This window comes from Crocuta crocuta, unplaced genomic scaffold, assembly GCF_008692635.1.
Source record: "Crocuta crocuta isolate KB4526 unplaced genomic scaffold, BGI_CrCroc_1.0 scaffold52, whole genome shotgun sequence".
NCBI lineage: Eukaryota > Metazoa > Chordata > Mammalia > Carnivora > Hyaenidae > Crocuta > Crocuta crocuta.
Genome location: NW_027528617.1, coordinates 280,649 through 305,651, shown reverse-complemented (window position 1 = coordinate 305,651; position 25,003 = coordinate 280,649). Strand labels below are relative to the sequence as shown.

General features: G+C 50.6%; 2 protein-coding genes and 1 long non-coding RNA gene across 10 annotated transcripts in view; 2 read left to right on the top strand and 1 right to left on the bottom strand.

Moving 5' to 3' along the window:
* The window catches only part of LOC144224160 (uncharacterized), a 12,438-nt gene extending 11,991 nt beyond the window's left edge, over positions 1-447 (bottom strand). The window contains exon 1 of the long non-coding RNA XR_013332970.1: positions 380-447. This is a non-coding gene — a long non-coding RNA (uncharacterized LOC144224160). The remainder of the gene's footprint in view (positions 1-379) is intronic.
* Positions 82-19,754, top strand: PITX2 (paired like homeodomain 2). 3 transcript variants are annotated; one of them, XM_077755008.1, is made up of 4 exons: positions 82-534; positions 4,277-4,332; positions 15,822-16,027; positions 18,506-19,754. In XM_077755008.1, the coding sequence occupies exons 2-4, from the start codon at positions 4,287-4,289 to the stop codon at positions 19,067-19,069; spliced, it is 816 nt and encodes a 271-aa protein (XP_077611134.1). In that variant the 5' UTR covers positions 82-534; positions 4,277-4,286; the 3' UTR covers positions 19,070-19,754. The 3 variants fall into 3 exon arrangements, with proteins under 3 accessions (XP_077611134.1, XP_077611135.1, XP_077611133.1); XM_077755009.1 differs by lacking the exon at positions 82-534 and adding an exon at positions 3,129-3,224; XM_077755007.1 differs by lacking the exons at positions 82-534; positions 4,277-4,332 and adding an exon at positions 14,453-14,986.
* Positions 19,755-21,410: 1,656 nt separating this feature from the next.
* The window catches only part of LOC144224157 (uncharacterized), a 53,685-nt gene continuing 50,092 nt past the window's right edge, over positions 21,411-25,003 (top strand). For 4 of the 6 annotated variants that reach the window (XR_013332966.1, XR_013332964.1, XR_013332962.1 and 1 more), the window contains exons 1-3: positions 21,411-21,528; positions 21,741-21,882; positions 24,732-24,777. Coding sequence is in view for 1 of the 6 variants with exons in the window: in XM_077755005.1 (XP_077611131.1) it covers positions 21,692-21,882; positions 24,732-24,966 (426 nt within the window). In the remaining 5 variants the exon portion in view is untranslated. Of the gene's footprint in view, positions 21,529-21,683; positions 21,883-24,731; positions 24,995-25,003 lie in introns of those variants that run through there. The other 2 variants (XR_013332961.1, XM_077755005.1) reach the window with 2 other exon arrangements.

Genomic DNA, 25,003 nt, shown 5'->3' with positions numbered 1-25,003 from the left:
CCGGTCCCCGAACCCCGCTTTCGCTCTCTGGGCTCTTCCTGTGGCTCCCGAGTCTCTGGCCTGCCGGCCTCACCTCCCTGCCCTGCCTCGCTTCTCGTCGCCCCTGCTCGCTCCCCCCGCGCTCGCCCGGACGCGGCGCTCGCCCCTGGAACGCCCGCCGCGCAGCCGGGCTCGGGGGCCCGCCCGCCCGCCACTGTGCAGTGGAGTTTGGTGGAATCTCTGCTGACGTCACGTCACTCCCCACACGGAGACCGAGCTGAGGGAAGAGAGAGGGATGAGAGCGAGGGAGGGGAGAGAGAGTGCGAGGCAGAGCGAGAAAGCTGGAGAGGAGCAGAAAGAAACTGCCAGTGACGGCTAGATTGCGGCGGCCACCGCGCACCCGTGGACTCCCTCGGAGCTTGGCACCCTCGGGAGCCCCGCAGTGCTCTCGGGCTGGGCTTTCCGGCGCTTGCGGTGCAGCCTGCGCCTCGGCTTGCTGGAAATCTCCCCGGGAGGCGGTGGGACGCGGAGACAGCAGCTCTCTCCCGGTAGCCGGTAAGTGGAGGCCGTCTCTCTCCGCAGGGATGTGAGATAATGCGAGTTTGGAAATTTGTTCCACTTTGGAGAATCTTCACCGTAGGTGATTTGTGGTTCTTGGGGCTGCCTTTCCCCCTCGAAGTAACTCAGTTGGCAAACAGACCTCGCGAAGCCCTGCTCCTCTCGTCTCCAGTCGCAGACACTCACAATCTATGGGGTTGCTGAAGTCGAGTGGGAAGCGAGACCATGGCTGGCATTTAAAACGAGGTATCTTCCCTTAAATCTCGGTGCCAACACTGCAGGGACAAATCCTCAGGCTGAGGATTAGCATTCTCAAGATAAAGGGCAGGGTACAAAGTTTCAGCTACTGGAAGATTAGCCCCCTTCCCATTGTTACCAATTGGAGAAAAGAGTCCATCTTAACTGGCAGTTAGTGACCTCTCAGGCCCAAGCGAATTACCTGGGAGCCAGGCCTGGATGCCAGGCTCACACAATTACTTCGGATTATAAATCCTTTAAATTGATCACCAGTCAACTCCAGTCTTGCACTTCAGGAGATACATTTTAAATGGGTACAGAGGAGAGGACTATTTTCCAACTGTCGAGTAAGAAAAGAAAAATATGATTCTAAATCTAAGAAATACGGTTCTCTTTTCAATGACTTGACTCTCCTAAGTAATTCAGAAATCGAACCATGAGAGGGTAGTATGATTTTTACTCCTTTGTGTGTATTATGTCTTACTAAAGTAAACTCAATGGGAAAAAAAACCTTTTACTATTACGAATTAAAATAACACAGGCGTTCATATATTCTAAAATATTTTTATGAAAAATAATCTGATTTACAGAGATTTCCTTGCAGTTTTTAGGCCATTAATAGAAATTAAAGGTGGTTTTCATGTAAGTTTGGAAGAAATTTATCTAACATTCAAATACCAATTATATCAAGGAGACAAAGCAAGGAGGCAAAAGAAATTGAGGATTTTTACTGGCGAAACACAAAATAAGCATACACAGTTTTAATCATCAAACATTCCCTAAAAATTAAATAGCTACTTCATTTACAGAATGTTTTACTTTACCTCAGCAAAACTACACTTAAATTATTCAGGTGCTTTGTTCCTCAAGTTGAGCATGTTTGTCTTCAAGTGTTCCTAAAGCATCAATATTAATTGGTTTAAAAGAAGGCTTAAACTGGTAAAATACAGAATTGTTAAGCAGCATTTTAATTTCCTTAACCGATTACCCACTGCAAATTAATTTAGTGGCTAATCTCCCCAATTTAGTTCATATAAAACATATGTTCTTGTGCTGTTTATTTTTAAACTTTCCACTGAAGATTTTGTTATGGGGTAACACAATAAATGGAAAGGGGGGGAACGTGAAAGGTTTTGGAATTATTAGAACTATATTTTTTCCTGTGATTTCCTCTTATGGCAATCGTCAGAAATTATTTTTAAGAAAATTGTTTTATTTCTCAGGCTTTGACGGCCTACCTTGGCCAGTGTGGTTCAGTATGCTTCATTAACTATGTTGTGCTTTTTAGCCTACTCACAATAGAAAACTCAAGTTAGCCAAAACAAGATTGCTTGGCATACACGTTCAGACCAGGACTTGAACTTTTGGGGTGAGAACAACTTCCCATCAAGAAAAGTTGCACATCTTAATTTGTGAGATTAGTGGTGGAAGCTAGTCCCTAAATCCTGCAGCCAAATTTGTCTAGTAAGACTTGTCTTACTTGACAGGGCAAGTTTAAGGATCAGCAGGCGGGAATTGGAGGTTATTTTTAAAAACTATCTTCCTCAGTTACTTAGATTCAGTTCATCTAGTAGGCCTGGTAATTTATATGAAGCAAAAAAAAAAAAAAAAAAAGCTGGTCTTGGGGCTCATTTTGACTGCAAAACAAATCCCCAACTCACAAGGACATTAGGAGTGAGCTAAGGAACACGCCTTGACCTTCTTTTCAGTCCTTAGAGCAGAGTTCTTGATTTGTTTTGTATTGCTTTGTTTGGTCTTCAGCAGTGAAGCTTGGGAGTAGGGGGGAGAATGTGTAATAATTGACTGACTTTATATTGAGCGACCCCATCTTTTTCTTTTGTATATTTCATTTCTTAAAAAAATAAAAACTATTTGCAGTTACCATCTGCAATGCTTCGGCTACCCGCTAATAATGCAGCCAGTTCAGATGTTTAAAAAAAAAAAAAGATTATCGAATTGATGATGACATGCAAATTTCCCCTGAAATTATCATAAGTAAACATTTGAAGTCTGGACTAATAAAATCCCATCTGTGTTACTTCATATCGAGTTAGTAGAAAGCTGTGATAATGAATTTTGTAATATCTCACGAACAGACATCTCAATCAGGGACTAATCCTGTGATTTTACTGCAGAATCACTAAATCTGGAGCCGCCAAACTGCTACTTCTGGGCCCCCGGGCCTGCAAGGATCCGCAGAGCCCCCGCCCACGTCCCAGCTAGCGAGTGGGGGGGAACCCTTGGATACCCACGCCCTGGCGCGGGACAGCCCCTCCTCTAAGCTGCGACCTTGGCCAGAGGCTCCCGGGGCCCGGCTCGTTCCAGCAGAGGCCAAGGAGCGGGGAAATACGACCCAGACTAGAGCCAGACCCGCAGTGCCCTGTCCCGCCTCTGCTTTTGCGCCAAAGGGGCAACGCCCGCTCCTACCCTCAGCCCTGGACCACAGCGAGGTGGGCCCTCCCGCCGCCGGCATACCCTGGTTAGCGCGGAGAGGGGCAGGCACCGAGATCCACAGGGCCTGGGGAGCCCGAGACCTCCTTTCTTTTCTTCTGTCTTTAAAGCCGCCCGCGGCTCTTCCACCCACCCGAGCAGAGCCTCTCGCCACCCACCTCTCCCGGTTTGCCTGTGGCGGAAAAAAGGGGGCGCGCGTTAAACGCTTGGCTCGCTGCGTTGCGGTTAGAAATGTGAAAAAGATTTGGTTTGCCGGGGTTGAATCGGGGCAGCAGTTTTCTGAGAGTTGTTCCTACGTCCGCAGTGGGTGGAAAACCTTCCGGACGTTTGCCCCGTTCTCTTCTCAGTCCACTTCGTTTCCCTCCTCTTCGATCTTAAATCTTAGTTTAGGGTAAAAAAATGATCGGGTGAGTATCTCCAGGGAAAAGTGTGGCTAAATATGGAAAAGTGGCTCCTGATGGATGAGAGGCCCGAAGCCCGCTCGCTCCTGGAGTACCCTAGGCCGAGAGCCTTAAGAGTCCCGTTGATTTCAGAATTACAGAAAATCGAGGAAAACTGCTGTCTAGGACAGGTACAAGTGGAGTCTGATATTCTGCAGATGTTTACTGAGCGCCTACTGACGAAAAGCCCTGTGCTGAATGGTGGCCTTCCACGCAACTTCTTAAATAGAAAAGTCCCCTCCACTCACCCCCAAATTCTGTACCTGCTAAGGTTGCCCCCGTGTTCAGACGGGCTCTTAACATAAACACCTTGCGAGTAGTTCCATAGCCTAAGTTACCCCAGGACACGGCGGGGGGAGGGGGAGTCGTCCGTCAAGAGCGCCTGGGCCCTTTCACCGCAGTGCTGGGGGGAGATCCCCCTCTTAGTACACATCCGTTGCCCGGGACCAGGGGCCAGGGTAGGTGTGAGGGGAGAAGCACGCCAGAAGCCCGACCCAGAGTGGGCACTTAGAGCGACTTTGAAGTTGTCCGCCCTCCAGGTAGCGCCCGCTGAGCGCGGCACGCTCGGCGACCGCCGCCTCTCACAGCCCTGCTTCTCTTTTATTTTGCAGACAACGGGGAATGGAGACCAACTGCCGCAAACTAGTGTCGGCGTGTGTGCAACTAGGTAAGAACCCGCCTCTCCTGCCCGGGTGACCCGACGGGAGACCGCACCAAGCGAGGGCCGCCAGAGGGCACCGGTGCCGTGGCGAGGCAGCGGCGACGGGCTCTTCCCGGAGGGACCGGCCGGGCAGAAAGGGAATCAGAAGCGGGACACCCGCAGCCTCTCCCGGGGGTAGGAAGCGGGGATATGGAGAAGGAGGGAGCCGCTCGCCGCGTCCTGACGCCCGGGGCCTACCCCTGCCTCTGGGGGAGCCGCTGGCAGCCGGGGAGGCGCGGAGAGCGTGTGCCGCCCTGCGCCGGGCTGCCAGCGGGTCCGGGAGACGGGAGTGCCCTCCGCCCTCTCCTCTAACCGGGTCTTTGCTCTTTGTCCCTCTTTCTCGTCTTCGTCCCGCCTGCCCCCCACCCCGACTCCCAACGCCCTCGCTTCTTGCCACCGCGGTCCGGGGCGTCTGTCTGCCCGCTTGCGGGGCGGGCGCGCTCGGCCCAGGCGTGCAGCCGGAGGCCGTTGAATGCCTCTTCTCCAAAGACTCCGAAATCAAAAAGGTCGAGTTCACAGACTCTCCCGAGAGCCGGAAAGAGGCGGNCGCAGGCCGCGCGCAGGTCACCCGCCTCTGGGCCTCTGGGCTGCGGGTACAGCGCACGCGGGCGAGGCCGCGAGGCAGGCGCGCCTGCTCCTTGACTTAGACACTTGGCCTCTGTGTGCGACGAGCAGCAGCCGTCCCAGGGACGTTAATTCCTTTCCCCTGAATTATACTGCACTCCTGAGACCCAACACCTCTCCCTCTCGCTCTTCTTCGCTCTCTCCCTGTGGCCTCATCACCAACGCACACCCCAACCTACCTCTGCGCCGCTAGCTGGCGTGGAAAAGTAGTCCAACAGCGACCTCTGTCGCCGGCCGTGTCCCACTGCGTGCAGCGCCGCCGAGGGTGCGCCCCGCCCTGGCCGCTCGCGGCCGCGCCCCGCCCAGGCTGGTGGGTGCGGGGTGTGCCCCGCAAGGGCCAGCACCGGAGGCGTGTGGACGGCGCGGAGTCGCCAGGCCGGGCGGCGGGGAGCTGGCGAGAGCCCCGCAGAGCCTGAGGGCAGCGACTGTGCGCCGCAGCCAAGGGTGGAATGAAGTGTGTACCCTTGTCGACGCGAACCTACCTGTTGTGCAGGTTGAAAGGCCTCGGGTTTTCGTGGTGTCGTTGCTTGATTAGCTGGCTTCAACTGTGGATGAGTCAAGGGACCATGCTGCTCAGAGTCGGCTGGCTTGTGTCAAAGTTAAAACGTCTCCAACCCACCGCAGAGGCCTTTGCTGAACTGAAACCTGCCCTTTAGTTGTGTGTGTGTGTGTGTGTGTCTGTGTATGCGCGCGCGCGCGTGTGTGGACAAGCTTTCCCTTGGAATACATGAAAAACTCAAACTTAACAACGGTTCTATTCTCCGGGTTTTCCAGGCTTCTGTAATAACAAGTGCCTAACCTTAAGGAGGTTGTTGACCTTTGATAGTGTGAGGAGATAAAGCCCCCCGCAGCCCTCAGCCCCTAACGCCCTCTTTCCGGATTAAAGTGTAAGGATACAAATGTAATGTGTGCCGGAGGGGAGCGAATTGGGACTCCCCGCCAAGTAAACAAACCGTGTTGTTCAGAACAAAACAAAGGCCGTGTATTCGGACTTCTCGGTAACCCTGAGAAAATTATCATTTGTATAAATTAAACTTCTAAAATGGTCCGGAGCGGAGCAGCCACCACACAGCACAGTGTCTCGAGGCCTGTCCTCACGCGGGGCTAGTTAAACGCTCACTTGTCCGGGATTAACCCCATGGGGTTAAATGGGGCCGTGCAGAGATAACGTCGGGTGATTTCTGTCATTAAGATTGTGTTAAATTCTTCCTCTGTTTGATAATCGGTCGTAAAAATAAATTATTAGACCGGAGTATGTTTGGGATATGGTTAAAAATCAAGAACAGCCATGACTCCCAGGGAAATGTTTTGTGCGGGTTCAGCCCTGGCTTTGGCCAGACCCGGGGAGCTCCCCAATCTCGTTTCGCTCTGGGCGGGCTGGCCCTCGCCGAGTTGAGGCTGACGTTTCCCGATGCTCCGGGAGCCTGAGAGATGCCTAATGCCTCTTATCCCCACCCCAGCCCCAGGGCTGCTGGACCGCAGGGATGGTTTCTGAGGACAGGAGGTCTCCATGGGAGCCGGCTGGAGGAGAAGCTTGAGTTGGGATGGGAGCCTTTTAGGTGGGCAAGAAGCCGGGACAGCCAGGGAGTCCTTTCTGTGCCTGTCACAGTCCCCACTGCCACTGAGCATCCACTTTTGATAATTAGCAGATAAATAAAGAACTAGACGTAATGAAGGATTGTTTCCTTAACCATTATATTCAGGCCCGGATTATTTTAGTGCACTGCCTCCACATTGGCAACAATCTGTTTTTTACCTTTTGGACGTAAGAGGAAAATTGCTGCCTAAACATGTTTAATGCCATTAATTAAAGAGAGGCATGCGATAGGGAGAAATGTTGAAAATCTTGATTTTATTGGGTTTTAGGGATGTAGTAGACCAAAAAAAAAAAAAAAGTCATGCACGAGTAAGCAAAACTACAGTGCCTCCAAGGAAGGCTGCCAGAGTCCCCTTTACTGAATAGGAGTAAATTTAATTTATGTCCTATGCAAACTCCTGGCTCTTTTAAAAGATTTTTTTCTCCATTTTTTAAGAGCTTTCTTTTCCAAAAAGAAAATTGTTTACAATGATATGTATTTTTTTCAAAAGGGGTCGTGATACTTTGTTATTGGCATTACCCTCTCCTCAACCCCTCTGAAACACTGTGTCTTCGTTAAAGACTGAAAACAACCCCTAAGTAGACAAGGTAAACCTCTGGAAGGCTGGGACTCAGCGTTCCTTTCCAAGCAAACCTTTGTCCCCTTGATACCCATTGGGCTGGCCCACAGGCCGGCTCAAACCCTTAATCGGGAGGAGTAGGAAGTCGGCTGGAGACCCCTAAGTCCAGGGTTTTAGGAGAGGGTAGAAAGAGGAATGACTAGGCATCCAAGTGGAGGCGGGAAGAGTTGGCAAGTTAAGCTGTAACCCAGAAAGAAGGCACAGAGGTCTGCTGAGAAAGTCCCCCTAGAGCAGAGGCTTGGGCTTCCTTGCTTTGAGTGCCCCCCAAAAAGCCGCCTTGCTGAATTCACAAAGTGCCATTGACCTTCAGGAAGGTGGGGGGGGGGAGGAGGACTCATCTTCCCCTGTCAGTAACCCTTAAAGTTTCGGGGCGGTGGCTCTTGATTCCGGACTGAAGTCGGACCCAGCTGCCGCCCCGCGGTGCGGGCGCCTAGCTTTGGCGACCATTCGCCGGGCCTTCCCCAGAGACGCCATTAATTTTTAAATAGCTTTGGCTAAATGGATGAGCTGGAAGAGCCTCACTAAGGTCTCTGGTGTGCGCAGACTTCCTTCCCTTGGGAGGGGGACTCCAAGGCCCCCTGTGGCGTCCCCAGCCGCGACACACTCTCTCAGCGGCAACTTGGCCCCAGTCTTCTTCGGAGAACCCCGGGTAACCCCCCGCCGCCTTGGCGGCAGCAAACCCTTCATTCATTCCATTAGCAAATGTTTGCCGAGCACATACTACGTGGATTCCTAATGTACCCCCTGAAAGCAAATAAGCCGGTTTCCCTTCGCCGTTATGAAGCAGCTTTAATGCTAACAAGCAGGTCCAGACCATCTCCAGCAAAACGCGATATGGTGGTACGTGCGGCAGTGCTTGCGGCCTGAGCGTTGTTAGAAAGAAGGGGGATGCTTAGAAGGGCAGAGGGCCATTAGTGAGGCCCGGGAGGAGAGACGGGGGCAAGCACACGGGGCAGGAGGTCTAAGGAAGAAGCAACGACAGAGGAGAACAGGGTTAAGGAGAGGGATTTCCATTTTCTTTTCTACCCCTCCACCNAGCTTATTGGCAGCAGCTGCCTCTGCGTTTTGTGGGTTTTCCCCCGTCAGGGGAAATCGTACCAGTTGTGCAATAGGTAGTCAGTCCCTGCGGATCCCCACCCGCAGAGGTAGTCTTTACAGGTCGTGTTCCTTGCTACTGACACCAAGTGCGCTCAAAGTTTCGTCAGGCTGGTTGGGTTGTTATTCTGCACTGCCTGCTGTTAATATATGCAGCAGTTGTTAGAGCGACTCGGGAGGGAAAAGGAAATGTATAACGAAAGCTTATTCGTGAGCAGGAATATACTAATGGAACAATCTGATGTCTTCTTAATCCTATGTAAAAAGCTTTGTCGTCTTCCTAATATTGACTGAATGGGTAATTAATGGCTCTTCATCTAGGCGAATACCCTGTAATCCAAAGATAGGCAAAAGACAACAAGCCCAAGGTAGAAGACAAAAGGCTCAACTGTGGCCGCCACCCCCCTCTCCCCCACTAGGGTCTCCAAAGAGGAAAGTTTCTTCTCTGGAGAAAAGGGCAGGATTCGGAGAATACAGGTACCTTTCCTAGGCTGGGCTTAATCACTGAATCTGTTCGCCCAGCTCCACTACTCCGTCTGCCCTCACCAGTCCTTCTCTATGCGTTTCTTCTCAGTTCCTCTAGAAAATCGCCCTCATTTGGATCCTGTCCAGAACCTTTTCTTCCCCCAAACCCCCATCTTTCATTTCGGGAAATGATTGATAAATAGAGGAACAACACAGAAGGCCCTCCAAAGGCTCAGGCAGAAGAGTGAGCTCCTTTCTGACCCAGGTGGAGACTCCTTTCTTAGACTCCCAGATTTAGATAGTTGGGAGCAGAGGGAAGAAATTAATAGAAGAAGAATGAGCAGCAGAATTGTGTATATGTGTTAAAGAGTGATCAGGAGTGATGGAGTCGACTTTATTGTGAAGATCTGACGTGAAGAGTACCCAAAATTCTTCCAGCATGTTTTTAACAGGCTGACATTTTAATTTAAACCTTTAGAAGTAATATATTACTTGGGTTACGTCGATGAGGTGGGTTTCTTTCTTTCTTTCTTTCTTTCTTTTTTTGTCAGCTGACAGCTTTTAAAATATTATTTCGCTAGGGAAATAAAAGCTTCATCTCAGATTATAGGTGGGTATTTTTGGATTTATGTGATTTATGGTCACCATGACAACTAATGCTGAATGTTAGCTACCAGCATGTCTGGGAGAGGGAAGACAGAAAGAAGGGAGAGCAAGAGAAATAGAAAAGGGAGACAGACATGAGCTAGAGAGGAGAAATAGAGAAAAGAGAAAATGGCGAGTTTTAATCCAATTTTCAAAGTGACTTTAGTTAGTCCCTTGCCAGTTCTCTCTGGACATGGATAGCTCATTTTCATCTCTATCTCATTTTCATCCCCCCGCCCCCATTGCTAAGACACATTTATACCACTCTACCTTTACTAGTTGTTTTCTGGGATTAAATGTTCTCGGAATAAACCTGTTGTGCTAACAAACTAATGTGAAAAGGCATTACAACACGTGGGCTTAATGATTTCAGCAGTACCCCCCCTACACACACACACACCCGTCCTGCCTCCGCTAATCTCCGCTTTTTCTCTTCAGCTGCCAGTGTGGGGGTACCTTCCCCCCACACACTGAGCATGCCCAGCTAGTTACTCCAAAGCTCAAGTGTGGGACTAAAATATGGGTGCCATTTGTAGAGACCCAGAGAATCTGGGTGTTGCTCAGTACGTGCACAGACTTAACGATTCAGAAAACAATCTGCCCCTTTTTACAAACCAGCACTTTTTAAATCCATTTAAGGAATGGGGTAGGAGGGGATCAACCACAGTAACGTTTTAAATTTCTGGGTGCTTCCGCTTCGTGCCTGGAGCACGGGGTACAGCGAAGGGGTCCTTCCGGATTGGTTAGTGTCCGGAGAAAAGGCAGGCAGAAGAAGGAGGGGAGGAAGGGCCACTTCTTGAGCAGGGTGCAAGGTCTTCATCTGACCTCTGCGCCTTACACCACACGCGCACGCACACAACACACACTCATGCCGGTCACGCAGCTCCCGGCTGAGTCTGGGCGGGCCTCAGCCTTGAACTGGCCTGGGCCAGGGCAAGACTCCCACTCCTCTAAGGTCTGACAGCATAGGGAGGCACCTAATTGAGTGATCTTACAGGTGAGCTTTGAAGACATATTTCCCCCCACGAAAACTTGTGTATCGCTTGGTTGGATATAAGTCCATACTTGGACCCCGCACCGTAGAGTTTGGCTCCATAACCAACCAATCTCTTCGCGAAGGCCAGAGGGGCTTTGCGCAACTAACACTAAAGAGTGTGAAATTAAATAAGACCTTAAGACTGGTAATCGGTGGCAAATACCAGCAGCTCAAAACATGCCTGACCCCGTGTCACACATTTCCCTCCTCAAGGGTCTGGCTTTGAAAGAATAAGCAAAGAAAACCCAACTGAGACAATTCTTGAATGTCTTCGGACTTGAAAACCTAAACGTCGCACTGGGCTTCCCTTGCTCCACCCTCCGTGGAGGCCTTACAGCACCTCCAGCTTCACTAACTGACCATCCTCATTTTTCTCTGGAAAGGAAATTTCTGTGATGGAGGCTGAAGTCATAGTGATTTCTAGAACCAAAGAAGAGTGTGCAGAGGTGGGGGGATATAGAGGTAGTACTCAACCTGCAAAGTACAAGGATTACTTGCAACCCCTTCCTTATCTATACTGTCAATATCTGTGCACCCACAGCGTTTTGGTAGATTAAGTCTCCTAAATTGCCAATCATCACCACCACTGTTTTCATTGAAAAGTGTTTTTTGGTTTCCCATTACTCACTTTTTTTTCTCCATCTAGACTTTTCATGTTGGTGTTCTCCCAGCATCCATGGAGTTGGGCCTGAGAAGGGGGTCAGCCAATCTCACCATGTGTGAAGTGACTAGGCGATTAGGAGAGNTCATATGTGCATATCTAGATAGATGATAGATAGATTAGATAGATAGATAGACAGATATTATAGATGGATAGATAGATAGATACAGTTATATTTTTTTACTTTAACCAGACATCTCCAGATAATTGTCTTTATTCTCCACTTGACTTTGCACTGGATAGTTACAATTTAAGATTCCTTATCTTTTTAGGGTTTTAGGCTGCCTGAAGATCACCAGCACTTCCAACCTCTCCCATGCTTTGGCACTCTGAAGCGCTGTCACTCGCCCTTGGGTTTTTCAGCCACTTTGAAAGCTGGTTTGGAGACTAGGTCTTCCCATTTGTGTGTCTGCCTTGAAAGTTCTGTTAGTTAACAGAGCCACTGAGTTTAAATCAAAATTCTGTGGGTTTAGTGAGAGATGAGCTTAGAAATCTACGTTTCTGTGGAGCTTCTCAGCTCTCCTGAGTAAGGAGTTTTGAGAAACACTCAGAGCCTCCACCAAAAAATACCAAGAAAGAAAGTATGCTCGCTGTAGTTTATCATTTGTTCGTGTGATGGAATCTTTTCATGAAATGAAGCTTCATGGGGGTGTTACTTTGGAGATCGGAGCTCTACTGAGGTTTAAAATAAAAGAAACTGGAATATGGTTAGTAAACACATTGGGCAGAAAAGAGCTGAATTCATATTGACTTAGTTATAGGTCATCGTCTGGCAGTGCAATGGGAGGAAATATTTACTTTACACATATACTTTATGATCTTGGGGGAATTAGAGGAAATTCAATAAGAAAACGGCTAGAAACATTTAAAACCCTTATTTAAAAGACTTAAGCAAATTAGAGTCTTATCAGATTAAAAACCACTACAAATGTAAGAGCATTGTCTTCGGTGAAACGCTGTGGGGTCTGAGGAGATTCTCCGCCAAATCTCAGGGATAAAATTCGTCATTTAAGCACCAGATAATGAGCAGAATGTAAATTAATTTAACCTTCTTTACCAACAGGCTGCTGGTGTAATATGTATAATTTAGTGATAAGATTGCAGGACCTAATATAGCTGGATGTGTGAGTCTCAGCTAATGCAGACTTGTCACATGAGGATGTGTTCTGCTCTCAGCAGGTGTGTGTATGCTTGGAATGGGGTGAACTGGAATAAAAGGTTAAAACAGGAAATGCTGATCTAAAGCGTACTATAAAGAAAATTCCTCCTTTCAGCTCAGTTTTTCTTAAAGTGGGATGATACTTCCGGGGGGAAACTGAAGAACAAGTGTCATTTGCTTCTTTGGTTGGCTCTCAAGCATGTTTAAACTGGGAGAGGAGTTGCAGACAGGGTTCGGCGGAGAGAGCCCGGCAAAGGAGAGACACATAGGTTACAAACGTAATTGCGGTCTGCCTCATCCACTCTGCCCCAGACTGAGTAAGTTTCCCAATCTTGTGAAGGACAGGGAGGGAGTTTTCTGAAGATACCTCATACTGATGTTAGAAATCATTGACTGTAATGTCAAACAAATACACATTCAGGGATGATAACACTAACTCCACAATAAAGCAATCATCAATGCAGAAACCCAGAAGAGATTAGTTTGTCCTCTCCCGATGACCTAAGTAAGCAAAGGACAAAAGGACTTTCAAAAGTCATTTTGAATGATATGTTTGTATTTCTTTAATTCCTTTGGGAATTCATTTTTTTGGAAACAGTGTGGTAAAGAGTTGGATGTCCCCAAAGTGCTGCTTTTTTCTTTTTTAAAAATAAATGAATAAGGCTTTGGTTTTCTGAGCTGAGTGTTCTCCTAGGCTTTTGCCCTTCACCCCCCCTTCTACTGCCTCTGCCTGCTTGGACTTTAAGGATTCAACAGCCTTGAGTTCCCTAGGAAAAGAAAATGACTTAAAAAATACCCTTGGAAGTGGTTATTTAGCAACATTCCTAATTGTATGGAAATTCATTAAAGTATATTTTATATATAATTAGCTCAAGGTTGTTGATTCTGCAGGCTTTATGGATTTGAATCTGATTGATAATAAAGTAAACAAGAGAGTCGAATTTAAAGCGGGCTCTCTAGGGTTAGGACAAGCTTAATACAGTGTACAAGGAATTTGAAAGATCTAGGATATGTGTCTTAATCAACGCTAAGTAGAATGGATAAGCTTTCAGCATTTTGAAAATGCTGGGTTAGGGTTTCTATTCTATTGTGTATTTTCTGTCTGGGGTCTAATAAGCATTACAGAGAACGTGATCTGAGGCGACTTTTTATTCTTGTATAAATCCGGAGTGAACCACCAAACAGTTGTTCGTTTAAAGTCAAGGTAATTTTCTTTTGACGGGTCCATTTGCTTCTCGATTTCTAATTTATTAGCCTGCCTTCTCAAGGCTTTGTCTTCTTTGCAATTAAAATAAAGCTTCTTCAGATTAGCGCAGCATTCACTTGACAGGCTGTTTGGAAAATTTAAGATCGGAGAGGTGATTTGTTGCTGTTTTGTAGATTTTTCCGGTTTTAAGTAGCATGCCTCCTTTCCATACAGGAAGAAAAAAAATCTCTATTTTGGAAATGGATGTAGTGAGATACAAAAAGGAAGGGGTGGGGAGGCTTGATGATCCTTGTACCTTTCAGCTCTCGACCTTTCCGCTCCTTTCTCCCGAGCCTTTGAAACTCCCAGCCTCATCTCTCCACCTCCCCGCCTGAGCTAAAAGCAAGACCTTCCTAGGCTGGGCCGGAGCAGAATTCCCGGGAGCCGGCCGGTGTAGACTTGGTGGGCACAGTGAGGTATTAGTCCAACCCCGCACAGCTGATAGGTGCAGACGGGGCTGTCCCTCCGCCGCGGCTCGGGGCCTCCTGATTGGTGCGGAGCCACGTCACTCCCGCTGGGCGAAGGGTCTGGGAGGAGGCGGAGGCGGGGAGCGTTGGGAGGGCCGCGGCAAAGTGACGTCTGGGCACCAGGAAGCCCGCCTCTGGTTTTAAGATGTTAGGCCAACAGGGAAGCGCGGAGCCGCAGAGCTGGTCCGCCGCTCGCCTGGGCGCCGGGAACTGAGCTGCCGAGAGGCCGTGCGCGAGCTCGACGGCCCGAGGGGGTGTGCGTGTGCATGCCACGGAGGGGGCGCCCGGAGGCCCGCGTCGCTGCCGCAGCCGCTGCCGCCGCTGCGGGGGATCTAATATCAGCTACCTGTCCCTGTCACTCTTGACACTTCGCTGTCAGGGCTGCCGCGCGGGGGGCGGGCAGAGCGCGGTCGCCGTTAGCTTTCCTTATTGGAGGGGTACTTGGGGGAGGGAGGGAGGGAAGAAAGGGGTCTTTGCCCACTCTTGTTTCGCTTTGGAGCTTGGAAGCCTGCTCTCCAAAGACGCTCCGAGCGGCGCCCTCCTACCTACATCCCCATGTCTCCGTTTGCCCGCTGACTTTCCGCCGCCGGACCGACCCTAAGGCTTGAGCCCTCCGAAGGAGACGGGGGCCTCTCGGTTCAGAAGGATTCAGCAGGAGTCGTGCTCCCTGGCTTTGCCCGCGGCGACCACAGCGGGGAAACCGTGCGCGTGTAGCGCAAAGCGGAGCAGGCGGCGGCGGCCACGGGGCTACGGCCGGGCGGCAGCCCAGGACTTGTAGGGCGGCGCGCTCCTTCGTCCATGAACTGCATGAAAGGCCCGCTTCACTTGGAGCACCGAGCTGTAGGGACCAAGCTACTGGCCGCCGCCTCGTCTTCCTCCAGTCACCATCCCCAGCCGCTGGCCATGGCTTCGGTACTGGCTCCCGGTCAGACCCGCTCCCTGGACTCCTCCAAGCACAGGCTGGAGGTGCACACCATCTCTGACACCTCCAGCCCCGAGGCCGCAGGTAAGGCGCCGCGCGGCCCCGCAGACCCCGGGGTGCAGCCGCCCCACGCCGCTGGGCTCTCTCTCTCCAGGAAGTCGACCCCTCCAAGGGGGAGGCGTGGTGGGAGCCGTCGTTTAGTTTGCTTCCCGCATAACTTCCGGAGCCAGGATTCTTTCGGCCCCGAGTTTGTTTCGCCCTACCTCGACCGCCCGGCCGGGGTGGGGCGAACTGCGCGAGCCATTCTCCTGATCTATCCTATTCCTGTCCTGGCCTCCCGATGCTCTCTGGGTCACAAAAAAATCCCGGCATCTCCATTCGAAGATGATCAGAAGCCACCACCCCCGACTTTCCAACCCAGGCTCTGGTCTCTCCGCTCCCGAGACGCTCCGCTTATGAGAAAAGTATTTCTGAAACTTATGTCGCAGAAGAGGCGGTATTTCTAAAGGGCAGAGGAACTTGGGTGGGGAACCGAATCCCAAAGTCTACCTTCACTGGTTGTCCGAAACCGCGAGATCTGAGGGGGTCTGGGAAAGGGCGCGCGTGTAGGTGTCCGGAAAACTCCGGTGTGTCTGCGCGGAGGAGTATAAACATACTTGAAAGCAGAGGCTATAAAAATGAATGTGCCTTCACAGTGAGATAAACATGTAACTAAAACGTGCGGCGCTGGGGGAGGGGAGCGGATGGGGCGCGCACACCCACACTCACGTCCGCACGCCCCACAGGCGCAGCGCTCGCCGCGGCCCGGAGAGGCCGCTCGCACACTCGCTCCCTGCGGCCTCTGCAAACCGGTCCTTTCGGAGTTCACGGGTAGCAGGTGGGACGTGCTGACCGGAGCCTCTCTGTGTTTCGTTTTCAGAAAAAGAGAAGAGCCAGCAGGGAAAGAATGAGGACGTGGGCGCCGAAGACCCGTCCAAGAAGAAGCGGCAGCGGAGGCAGCGCACTCACTTCACCAGCCAGCAGCTGCAGGAGCTGGAGGCCACCTTCCAGAGGAACCGCTACCCGGACATGTCCACGCGCGAGGAAATCGCCGTGTGGACCAACCTTACGGAAGCCCGAGTCCGGGTAGGACCCCGCACGGAGCCTGGGAAGGCTAGGGAGAAAGGCATTGTAGAAATGCAGGCCACTTAGACCCGGAGGGAGTGTGGAAGGCAGTGTCCCCCGGAAGGCGCTGGTGCTGTGCCTTTGCGAAGGCAGAAGGCCTCTCCGCAGCCCCAGTTGCGAGGTTACAGCTCCCCCTTTCAGACCAGCGGTAGTAGGCCTGGCGCGGGCGCCCGGAGCTGCAGCCGCTCACTACCCCGCCACCCCGAGCCCTCCCGAACTGGGCCGCGTGGCATTCCCCTGCACAGGGCATTGTGTTCCCGGCCTGCAGTCCCCGGAAGAGTGCTAATAAAATCCCCTTCCAGACCTGGAGCCGAGAACAGTCGCCAACCCGTGCGCCTTTTACAAGGAAAACCCACCAGAGACCAGTCTGATTCCTCCTTGGAAAACTTTCGCCCCCAGTCTCTCCGGGCCTTTTCACTCTACTCGGCTCATCCTCCTTACACACAGTCTTTTCGAGTTTTCGGCCATTCAGGTCTCTCCCACTCCCTGCTCCTTAGTTTTGTGATACACACCTACTATCCTGCTAGTCTTCTTAGAAAAGGGAAAAGAAAGAAAGACTCTGGTTTGGTTTATTTATCTTTTCTCAGTAGATTGTTACTCATACTCTTCTCCCCAGTGATAATAGTTTTATTTTTTAAAGTGGGGGGGGGACTTACCTTTGTAGCAAATCTGTACTTTATGGATTGGCAAAAGTGAACTTAAATAAATTACCCGGTAGCAACATCCTGGTTTTTGCTGGTCAGTGGAAAACTCCAAATGTGTTAGGATTCTGGAAGCACACAGAAGAGGGATCCAGAGGCTTTGCTGTTAAAACAAAAACAAAACAATTCTGGATAGAAAAATAAGAGCCTCCAGTTAAAGCAGAGAAGAAAGAAGAAAACAATAAGAATGGCAATAATGATGAAAAGTGTAAAGACCAAAATGTATTCCCAAAGCTGAGGGAACAAGGAAGGCAATCTCTGGGTTGCATTTGTGGAGGGTGTGAGGCTATGCTGGTGGATGAGAGCCGGGATGAAGTTGGAGATGGTTTTAGTTTAACTGAACAGAGCTAGAGCTCTGACTCGGGCCGCGTGGTTTTCCGCAAGGTCAGCCTTTGATTAGCTCTCCTGTGCATCAGGGGAACGGGCCTCGCACGTACTCTCCTTGCCTGGGCAAAGTTTAGACGGCCTAGGGTAAAAATTACAAGTAATTAAAATAAAAACACAATCAGTGGGTTCTCCAGAATCCTTCTGAAAAGACTTCTCCCACCCCTCCGGCTTTCCCGCAGTCCCTCCCAAGTCCCCCCACCTCTACCACGCTGGGCTGTCGCTCCCTCTGGCTGCCTCCTTCCAGGCCGGCGGTGTGTCCAGCCAAGTGGGAGTGAAACGTGCTTTTTTATAGCAGTCGGGTGCAAAGAGGAAGGAGGATAAAAAGGAAATCGAGAATGAAAGGGGAAAGGGGGCAAAAAAAAAAAAAAAGCGGATTAGGCGGCTGGGCTCGGCTGAGATGTGTAATGTGAAACATCACTGGTGTCAGCTCTGAAATCTGGGGCCAGGCCTCGCTCCAATACACAAAAGCCGCCGTCTGCGGCGACGGGCGGGTCCGATGTGGATTGAGAGAAGGGTTGCGTCGGGGCCACGGGACGCCGGGTGGCGGCTGACCGGGCCAGGAGGCGGCTTGCAAAGGCAAGCAAACCCGCTGGGCCCGGCGGGAGCAGTGCCCGGCTCCGGGGGCCCGTCCTAGAGTGGGGAGGGTGAGTAGGAGCCGAGGAAGGGAGGGGGAGGTTGCAGAGCGACCCATTCTGGGTTCCCGGAGATTTACAAGCCAAGCTTTTGGAGTTTAGGCGACTGAAGGGGAGGTGGTCTTCTGCTTTTTAATTTGTTATTTTGCTGGCTCAGGATAGGAGTTTCGGCCTGGCGCCAGTTGTGAGAGCGAGTTCTGTGGCGTGGAGGGGGGGCGGGTGTGGACGGCAGAGAAGGTCTGAGGCTGGAGGGAGGAGCTGTGTGAGGGAGCGCGGGCCTCTGGTGCCCTCTTAGCCACTAGTCTTCATCACTGTGTCTGTGGCTTTGGAATGGAAGCAAGTTAGCCGGGTGGCCGGGTAAGGGTTGGGCGGAAAACCCGCTGCCCCACGTTTATTTTACAGTAAGTGTGTTTGGATCCTGAGGAGGGCCTGGGTTAGTGAATGAGCCGTCCGCAGGCCGCCAGGTGTTGGACTGGGGTTTGTGGTGCAGTTCAGAGCCTGGGCCTCACCAGGCTGGGCCTCCCTCCCTTAGAAGCAGTTCAGGCAGCTCCTGCCCTGAGGGGTGACGGTGGGGTTTGGGGGAAATTATGGAGGGGGGTGTGTGTGTGCGCGCGCGAGCGCGCGTGTTGGAGATGGGTGACCTCTGGTGCTTTCTGGGATCAAGGTTTTACTGATCTGATCTGTGGCGTCTGTTTGCTCCTTTGCCTTCCACCCCCCAGGTTTGGTTCAAGAATCGCCGGGCCAAGTGGAGAAAGCGAGAGCGCAACCAGCAGGCCGAGCTGTGCAAGAATGGCTTTGGGCCTCAGTTCAACGGGCTTATGCAGCCCTATGACGACATGTACCCGGGCTATTCCTACAACAACTGGGCGGCCAAGGGTCTCACGTCAGCCTCCCTGTCCACCAAGAGCTTCCCTTTCTTCAACTCTATGAACGTCAACCCTCTGTCGTCGCAGAGCATGTTCTCCCCGCCCAATTCCATCTCCTCCATGAGCATGTCGTCCAGCATGGTGCCCTCAGCCGTGACCGGCGTCCCCGGCTCCAGCCTCAACAGCCTGAATAACTTGAACAACCTGAGCAGCCCGTCGCTGAATTCCGCGGTGCCGACGCCCGCCTGTCCTTACGCGCCGCCGACTCCTCCGTACGTTTACAGGGACACGTGTAACTCGAGCCTGGCCAGCCTGAGACTGAAAGCGAAGCAGCACTCCAGCTTCGGCTACGCCAGCGTGCAGAACCCGGCGTCCAACCTGAGTGCTTGCCAGTACGCGGTGGACCGGCCGGTGTGAGCCCCGCCCACAGCACCGGGATCCTAGGACCGTGCCGGATGGGGCAACGCTGCCCTTGAAAGACTGGGAATTACGAGAGAAGGTCGTGGGCTCCAAAGGAAGGGAGAGAAAGAAGATATAAAGAGAAAAGGAAACCACTGAATTAAAGAGAGCTCCTTTGATTTCAAAGGAATTTCCTCAACGTCTGACATCTTTCACTAAAAGTATTTCCAACAGTTGCAAGGACACACACAAATGTTTGACTGGATATGACATTTTAACATTACTATAAGCTTGTTATTTTTTAAGTTTAGCATTGTTAACATTAAAATGACTGAAAGGATGTATATATATCGAAATGTCAAATTAATTTTATAAAAAGCAGTTGTTAGTACTATCACAACAGTGTTTTTAAAGGTTAGGCTTTAAAATAAAGCATGTTATACAGAAGCGATTAGGATTTTTCGCTTGTGAGCAAAGGAATGTATATACTAAATGCCACACTGTATGTTTCTAACATATTATTATTATAAAAATGTGTGAATATCAGTTTTAGAATAGTTTCTCTGGTGGATGCAATGATGTTTCTGAAACTGCTATGTACAACCTACCCTGTGTATAACATTTCGTACAATATTGTTTTACTTTTCAGCAAATATGAAAAAATGTGTTTTATTTCATGGGAGTAAAATATACTACGTACAAATTGGTCTGGATTCTTTCTGCTGCCCTCCTCTGTCGCCTGGCCAGGGTTTCTCAGTCATTGCTTCCTAAACAAACCAGTTTCCCTCTGCCCGCCTAGCTAAACACACAAGGCAGCAGGACTTACTCAAATTTGGTAGAAATAAATTATAGTCCTTCATCAGAAATGAAAAAGAAAAAAGAAAAGCCACTCCCAAGGGGGGAAAAGAAGCCTGCAAAGTCTGGTCTTGTCTCCCAGATTTTTCTTTGGCTTAAACCCAGAGGATTCCATTATTGCTAGGAAATAATACAAGAGAGAAAGAAGAAAGGGAAAAGAAATTTAGAAAGTATGCCAGCTTTGAATGACTCTCAAATATACTCCTTTGGCGGGGGTGAAGGGGGGGGTTCTACACATCCAGTAAATTGTTCTGGAGAAGCGTGTGTATGTGTATACATGTACAGTTTATATACATTCCTCTCAAGAGGAGTATATCTATAATAAGTTTACAAGGAAACACCTCCAGTTCAAAATATTTAGGCCTCCACGTTTATCTTTCAGGCTTAAGTAGAGAGATTCTTCATGTTATATTGCATTCTATTTCCAAATCCTTATGAGACATTAAAAGAAACAAAGACCATTTCTAATAACTACAACCCCTTAGTTTCCCAAAGAGCCCAGGGGTTGAGAGGTTAGAGTGGTGTTTCCTGAGTCTTGTCGAGCAATATGTAGTTGAGGCAAAGGTCATGCTCCCCGTGTTTTGTTTTAAATAATATTGACCCATTAATTCTAAACCTGCTTGTTCCTGAAATTATACAGGATTATAGTTTGCAAACTGCGGGACAATGAAGCAAATCAAGATGAATTACAGCCCTGGCCCTCCCTCCCATCCTCTGACATCTAAACGGGGAATGAGGTCCGTGTGAGTGTTTAAAAGAACTTTAAGCACCCGTTCTTCCTTTGTTGGTGGTTTTCAGCTTTTTTTTTTTTTAATGTGAAATTTGATTTCGTAACAAATCGTAGCAAATACGACTTGGTCCGAAGGAATTCATTACCGAGGCGCTGGGGGAGGGGGAGTGAGGGGTAAATCCCGAGGTCTCTCGCTACTCGGGTCACCGTCCTCCCCACAGTGGGCGAGGATAAACGCAACCCTAGGGAATAGGGCGTGAAAAGTAGGCAGCAGTTTTCTGGAGCCGAGAAAACCTGTGTTTTTGCGCTTAGGTTACTTTTATCGGACTGAAACTTTACCTATAAGCTCTTGAGTCTCAGACACTGAGTCTTTGTTCTACATAGGACTCTGCTGCCACTTAGATCGCAGATAATGTCCCCGATTTAAGATCAGTGCTCAATGCACATTAACTTTCTTTCTTTCTTTCTTTTTTTCTTTTTTAAGCTCTGCCTCTAACCTGCGGAGGGATCACGCGGCAGTGGGGGGCAGATAAAAGCCCTTTGGCCGAGGGTCACCTCCGTCCTTGTTGTTCACTTGAGAGCAGTGGAGAGGAAAACGGTCCCCACGGGCGGACTTTGGCTCCTGAAGCCGCGGAGCCCAGCGGTCCGGGCCTCCCCGAGCTCCGCCCGGTATGGGGGGAGGGGCGGCCGGGCAGGGGAGGGAGGGGACTGCGAGAGGGGATTTGGGGATGGGGGGCTGGAAAGGCCGACGGGACCTGCCGGGAGGACGTGCGTCCCCTGCAGGTCCAAGAGAGACTTGGGAGAGCTGGATACGGGAGGGCCTAGTCTGCTGGCTGAAACAGAACTCTATTTCGAGGAACTCAGTCTCCAGAAAACAAAAATGGAAGTCGAGGTTTGGGAAGAGTCGGTCCATCCCCAGCCTGAGTGGTGCGGGCTGGGGGGCGGAGACTCGGGACGCACGAGAAGCCCTTTTTCCCACCTCAGCTCCTTCCCCTGGACTTCCAGAAAGAAGAATTCCCGTCTTCACCCCCACCCCCCCACTTCTTCCCAAACCCATGCCCACTCGCACGCCGACCCGTTTCTGCACCTCTTTTTCCCTTCAAGGGAGAAAAGCCTGGTTCCTGAGCCAGTGGAGTCGGTCCTCTCGCCCCTCCCGCTCCCACGCGGGTCCCCCTCCAGCCACCGCTGCTGCCACCACCTCGGTTCCACTCAATCGATTTTTGCTGCATGTCAACACTTATTACCGGTGAGTGTGAGGGTATTTTTTCTCCTTCTCTAGGTCTCTTAATGATTTCTGAGCTAGTTGTGTATTAAAGTGCTTAAAGGAACCTTTAAGGTAATCTATAGCATGAACACCGACCTCCTCCGCTAGGGATCAAAGATGGCGAGCGGAGGTCCGGCCCCCCAGGGGCCCAGGCCTCGCAGGCCTCAGCCCTCCGCGCGCCCGGAGGCCGGGGCGGGGGTGCTGCGGCAGGAACCCCACGCTGAGAAGTCGCGGTCTAAGGGCTTTCCCCTCCCCCCTTCCCCCAACAACCACCCCTCACCTGTTACTCTAACCCTCTCTCCCGCCTGCCCTCGCTTTTTCAACGTTTAAAATTCCCAAGGCCTCCAACGCTTCCTTCCCCTAGGAGCGAATTCAAACTGGTGGAGACCTGGGAAAAGGTGCGTGTAGCCCACGTTTGTCTCAGCTTCCTCCCAGGTCCTAAATCTGAGTGTTACTGCCCATAATTTGGTCAGAAATTTAATTTTAAAAACTGTGTCGGGCCACCTGGGTCGTGTAAGGCGTCTTGATTTGGAGGTAGACCCTCCCCTTCGCCTCCCGGCCCTTCTCGCCCTTCCACCCCCACCCTTCTCCTGAGTGGTGCTGAAACCCGGGAGTCCCTTTAGGGGTGTAACAACAACAACAAATAATGAGGGGGAAAATGAAGAGCATCTTAAAAGTCCCAGTATTCCTCGAAAGCCCCATAAATTAACCCTGTGAAAAGCANTTGAGAGAAGCGAGGTCTCGAAGTAAAACGGGAGAAATTTCTTGCAGATTTTCAGAAGGAATTTTTAAAAAACTATCCTTCCTCCCCCAGCGTCCCTAATTCTGACAATTGCATTTTAACTGAACTTGAGAAAGTGATAATTGAGGAAGAGATTTTTTAAAATAATAATAATGGGTTAAGTACAGATCTGATTTTAGACACAACTAATTTTCCTTTTTCAGGTTTTAGCAGACTAAAGCGGGGAAATTTTACTCTCCTCTTAAAAGTTTATTTATCATCCTGCTTCCTAACCCCTCTCCCCCACCTCCCACGAAGGGAGGCCTTCTCGTTGTTAACTTTCTATTTGAAACGCTAGAAACACAGAATTTACTGTGTTTGGGATGCATAACTTCATTCACTTCTGAGCACTTTATGCATTTTATGTAATGTTGATTTTAGATCTTGAAATCTACTACTTGCTGCTTCTGTTGTAACAATGTATTAACAGTTCAGTGGCAATTGTGGAAAACAGGAGATAGTTGAGGCTCAAGTTACCAAGCCAAAAAAGTGACTAAAAGAACTATCTAAATTCCTCTTTAAAAACATTTTTTTAAAAACTTGTAATGGACGTATGGTAAAGGTGTTTGTTTTTGGAGGGTTGTGTGGGGGGTTGCATTTTATTTTTACTTCTCTGGGAAGGGCTAAGAGAAGTTGAAACTCATTGATTGGGTCCTCCCAGAGCAGGGTGTGTGTCTGCACCCTCTGACTTTGATGGATCTTTCCAGACCTAGTTCTCCTGATCTTCCTGCAAAAATGTTTAAGGTGTTCCCCCCACCCAACTTTGCCCTCTTTTCCACACCCCCCCCCAATCTTCCCACTCTCCTGTCTTTACCCACTCCAAAGTGTTTTTTGTTCGTTCTTGGTTTTTTTCCTGTTCTATCAACTTAGAAAATGGTCCGTTGCTGCTGGGACCTCATATACCAAGCAAAGCTAAGGTTGGTTGGGATGGTTTCCTTAGAGCCCCAGGACTATCAATGCTTCACCCGTCCAGAAGTAGCAAAGCCTTTCTGTCTTCTGCGACGGTCTGTGGCAGCGCGGGACCCCCGGCACGCAGTCCTGGGCAGGAACACTTATCCTCGCCCCTCTGGGGAGATGAGACCTAGAACTGTCACAGCTGTCCCTGAGAAGGCAGTGGGGAAGCGTACCGAATGTGACGCGGAGCCCGGACTAGTGGCAACCCGGTTCTTGGGCTCTTTCCCCGTTAGTTCGGCTAATGTCAACAGCCCCCTCCACTCTGCTTCTCTGAGTATCTGGGTGGAGTGGCTGCACCCACTCGAAGCCTGGTGGTATCTTTCTCTGTCCTCGGGGATGGACTACCAGGGCCTTCTCTGTCGTCACTTAACGCGGCTGCTTGTGTTTGGTTACGGACGAGTAACCGTAACCAATCCGGCGGTGTGCGGGTAGCTGGTGGGTGGGTGACGCTAGTGTGGACAGAGGAAGAGACCCCGCAGGCCGTCCCCAGTACCGAGGAAAGGGTTTTGCCGGCCTGAGCCCAAGGCTACAGACGACGGGTCATTTTGTTAGAAAATGATGTAATATCAATTAAAAAAAAAAAAGTAAAACTCTTTCTGCGGGCCTCGGGCGATGTTCCTTCGCAGTGTTCTAACCTTAGCGCCTCCACCCCTCGCTTAAAATCCGTGAAATCTTAGGAGCCACTCTTTATCTGATGAGGCAGGGTCTTGTTTCTTTGACAGGCCAAAAAAAAAAAAAAAAATCGGGCCTGCGAATTCTAGGCTGCAGCTCCACGGCGTGAAGCTCCCCTCCCCAGCCGGCAGCACCCCGCCCCCACCTCTGCCTTGTCCGCCGCCGAGCTCCAAGGGACGGCAGTCTGGACATCTGACAGGACCTTCTGGACTCGTAGATCCACGGGAGCCACGTGACCCAGCTCTTAGAAGGACCCTCGGTGCCGCCCCTCCACCTGAACTTGCCCCCAGAGATAGCTTCGCCTTGGGCCGCCCTGAAGCGCCTGAACTGTGTATCGGGGACAAGCCGCGTCCTACCGCCTTCTATTGACCAGAACAGCTGCTTTATCTTAATGTTCTTTTTTTTTTTTTGGCCCTGCAACAAGGGGAAAAGGACGATGGCGAGTCGTGCTGCTTCGCATTACCCTGACGGTATTTTCAAAGGCACCGGGAGAAGTGGCAGCCCAGACGGCAACCTCCGCACGTCCGGGAACCCCTTTCGTGTCCCCTCACGAGTGTCTGCACGTCCCTTGGGACACCACCACCGGAATCGAATCCTCCGCTGCCGCCGCGGGCCCACCTCCCTCCCCCCTCCCCAAGCGGCAGCGCCGGGCCGGCTAGCGTCGAAGCCGGGACGCTGGGGCCGCACAGCCTCGCC

Excerpts from the sequence above, each read along its gene's own strand:
- PITX2 (XM_077755007.1), top strand. The coding sequence starts at position 14,779 with ATGAACTGCATGAAAGGCCCGCTTCACTTGGAGCACCGAGCTGTAGGG. Across the intron at positions 14,987-15,821 it reads CTCCAGCCCCGAGGCCGCAG|AAAAAGAGAAGAGCCAGCAG; the intron begins GTAAGGCGCCGC and ends TTTCGTTTTCAG. Across the intron at positions 16,028-18,505 it reads TTACGGAAGCCCGAGTCCGG|GTTTGGTTCAAGAATCGCCG; the intron begins GTAGGACCCCGC and ends TCCACCCCCCAG.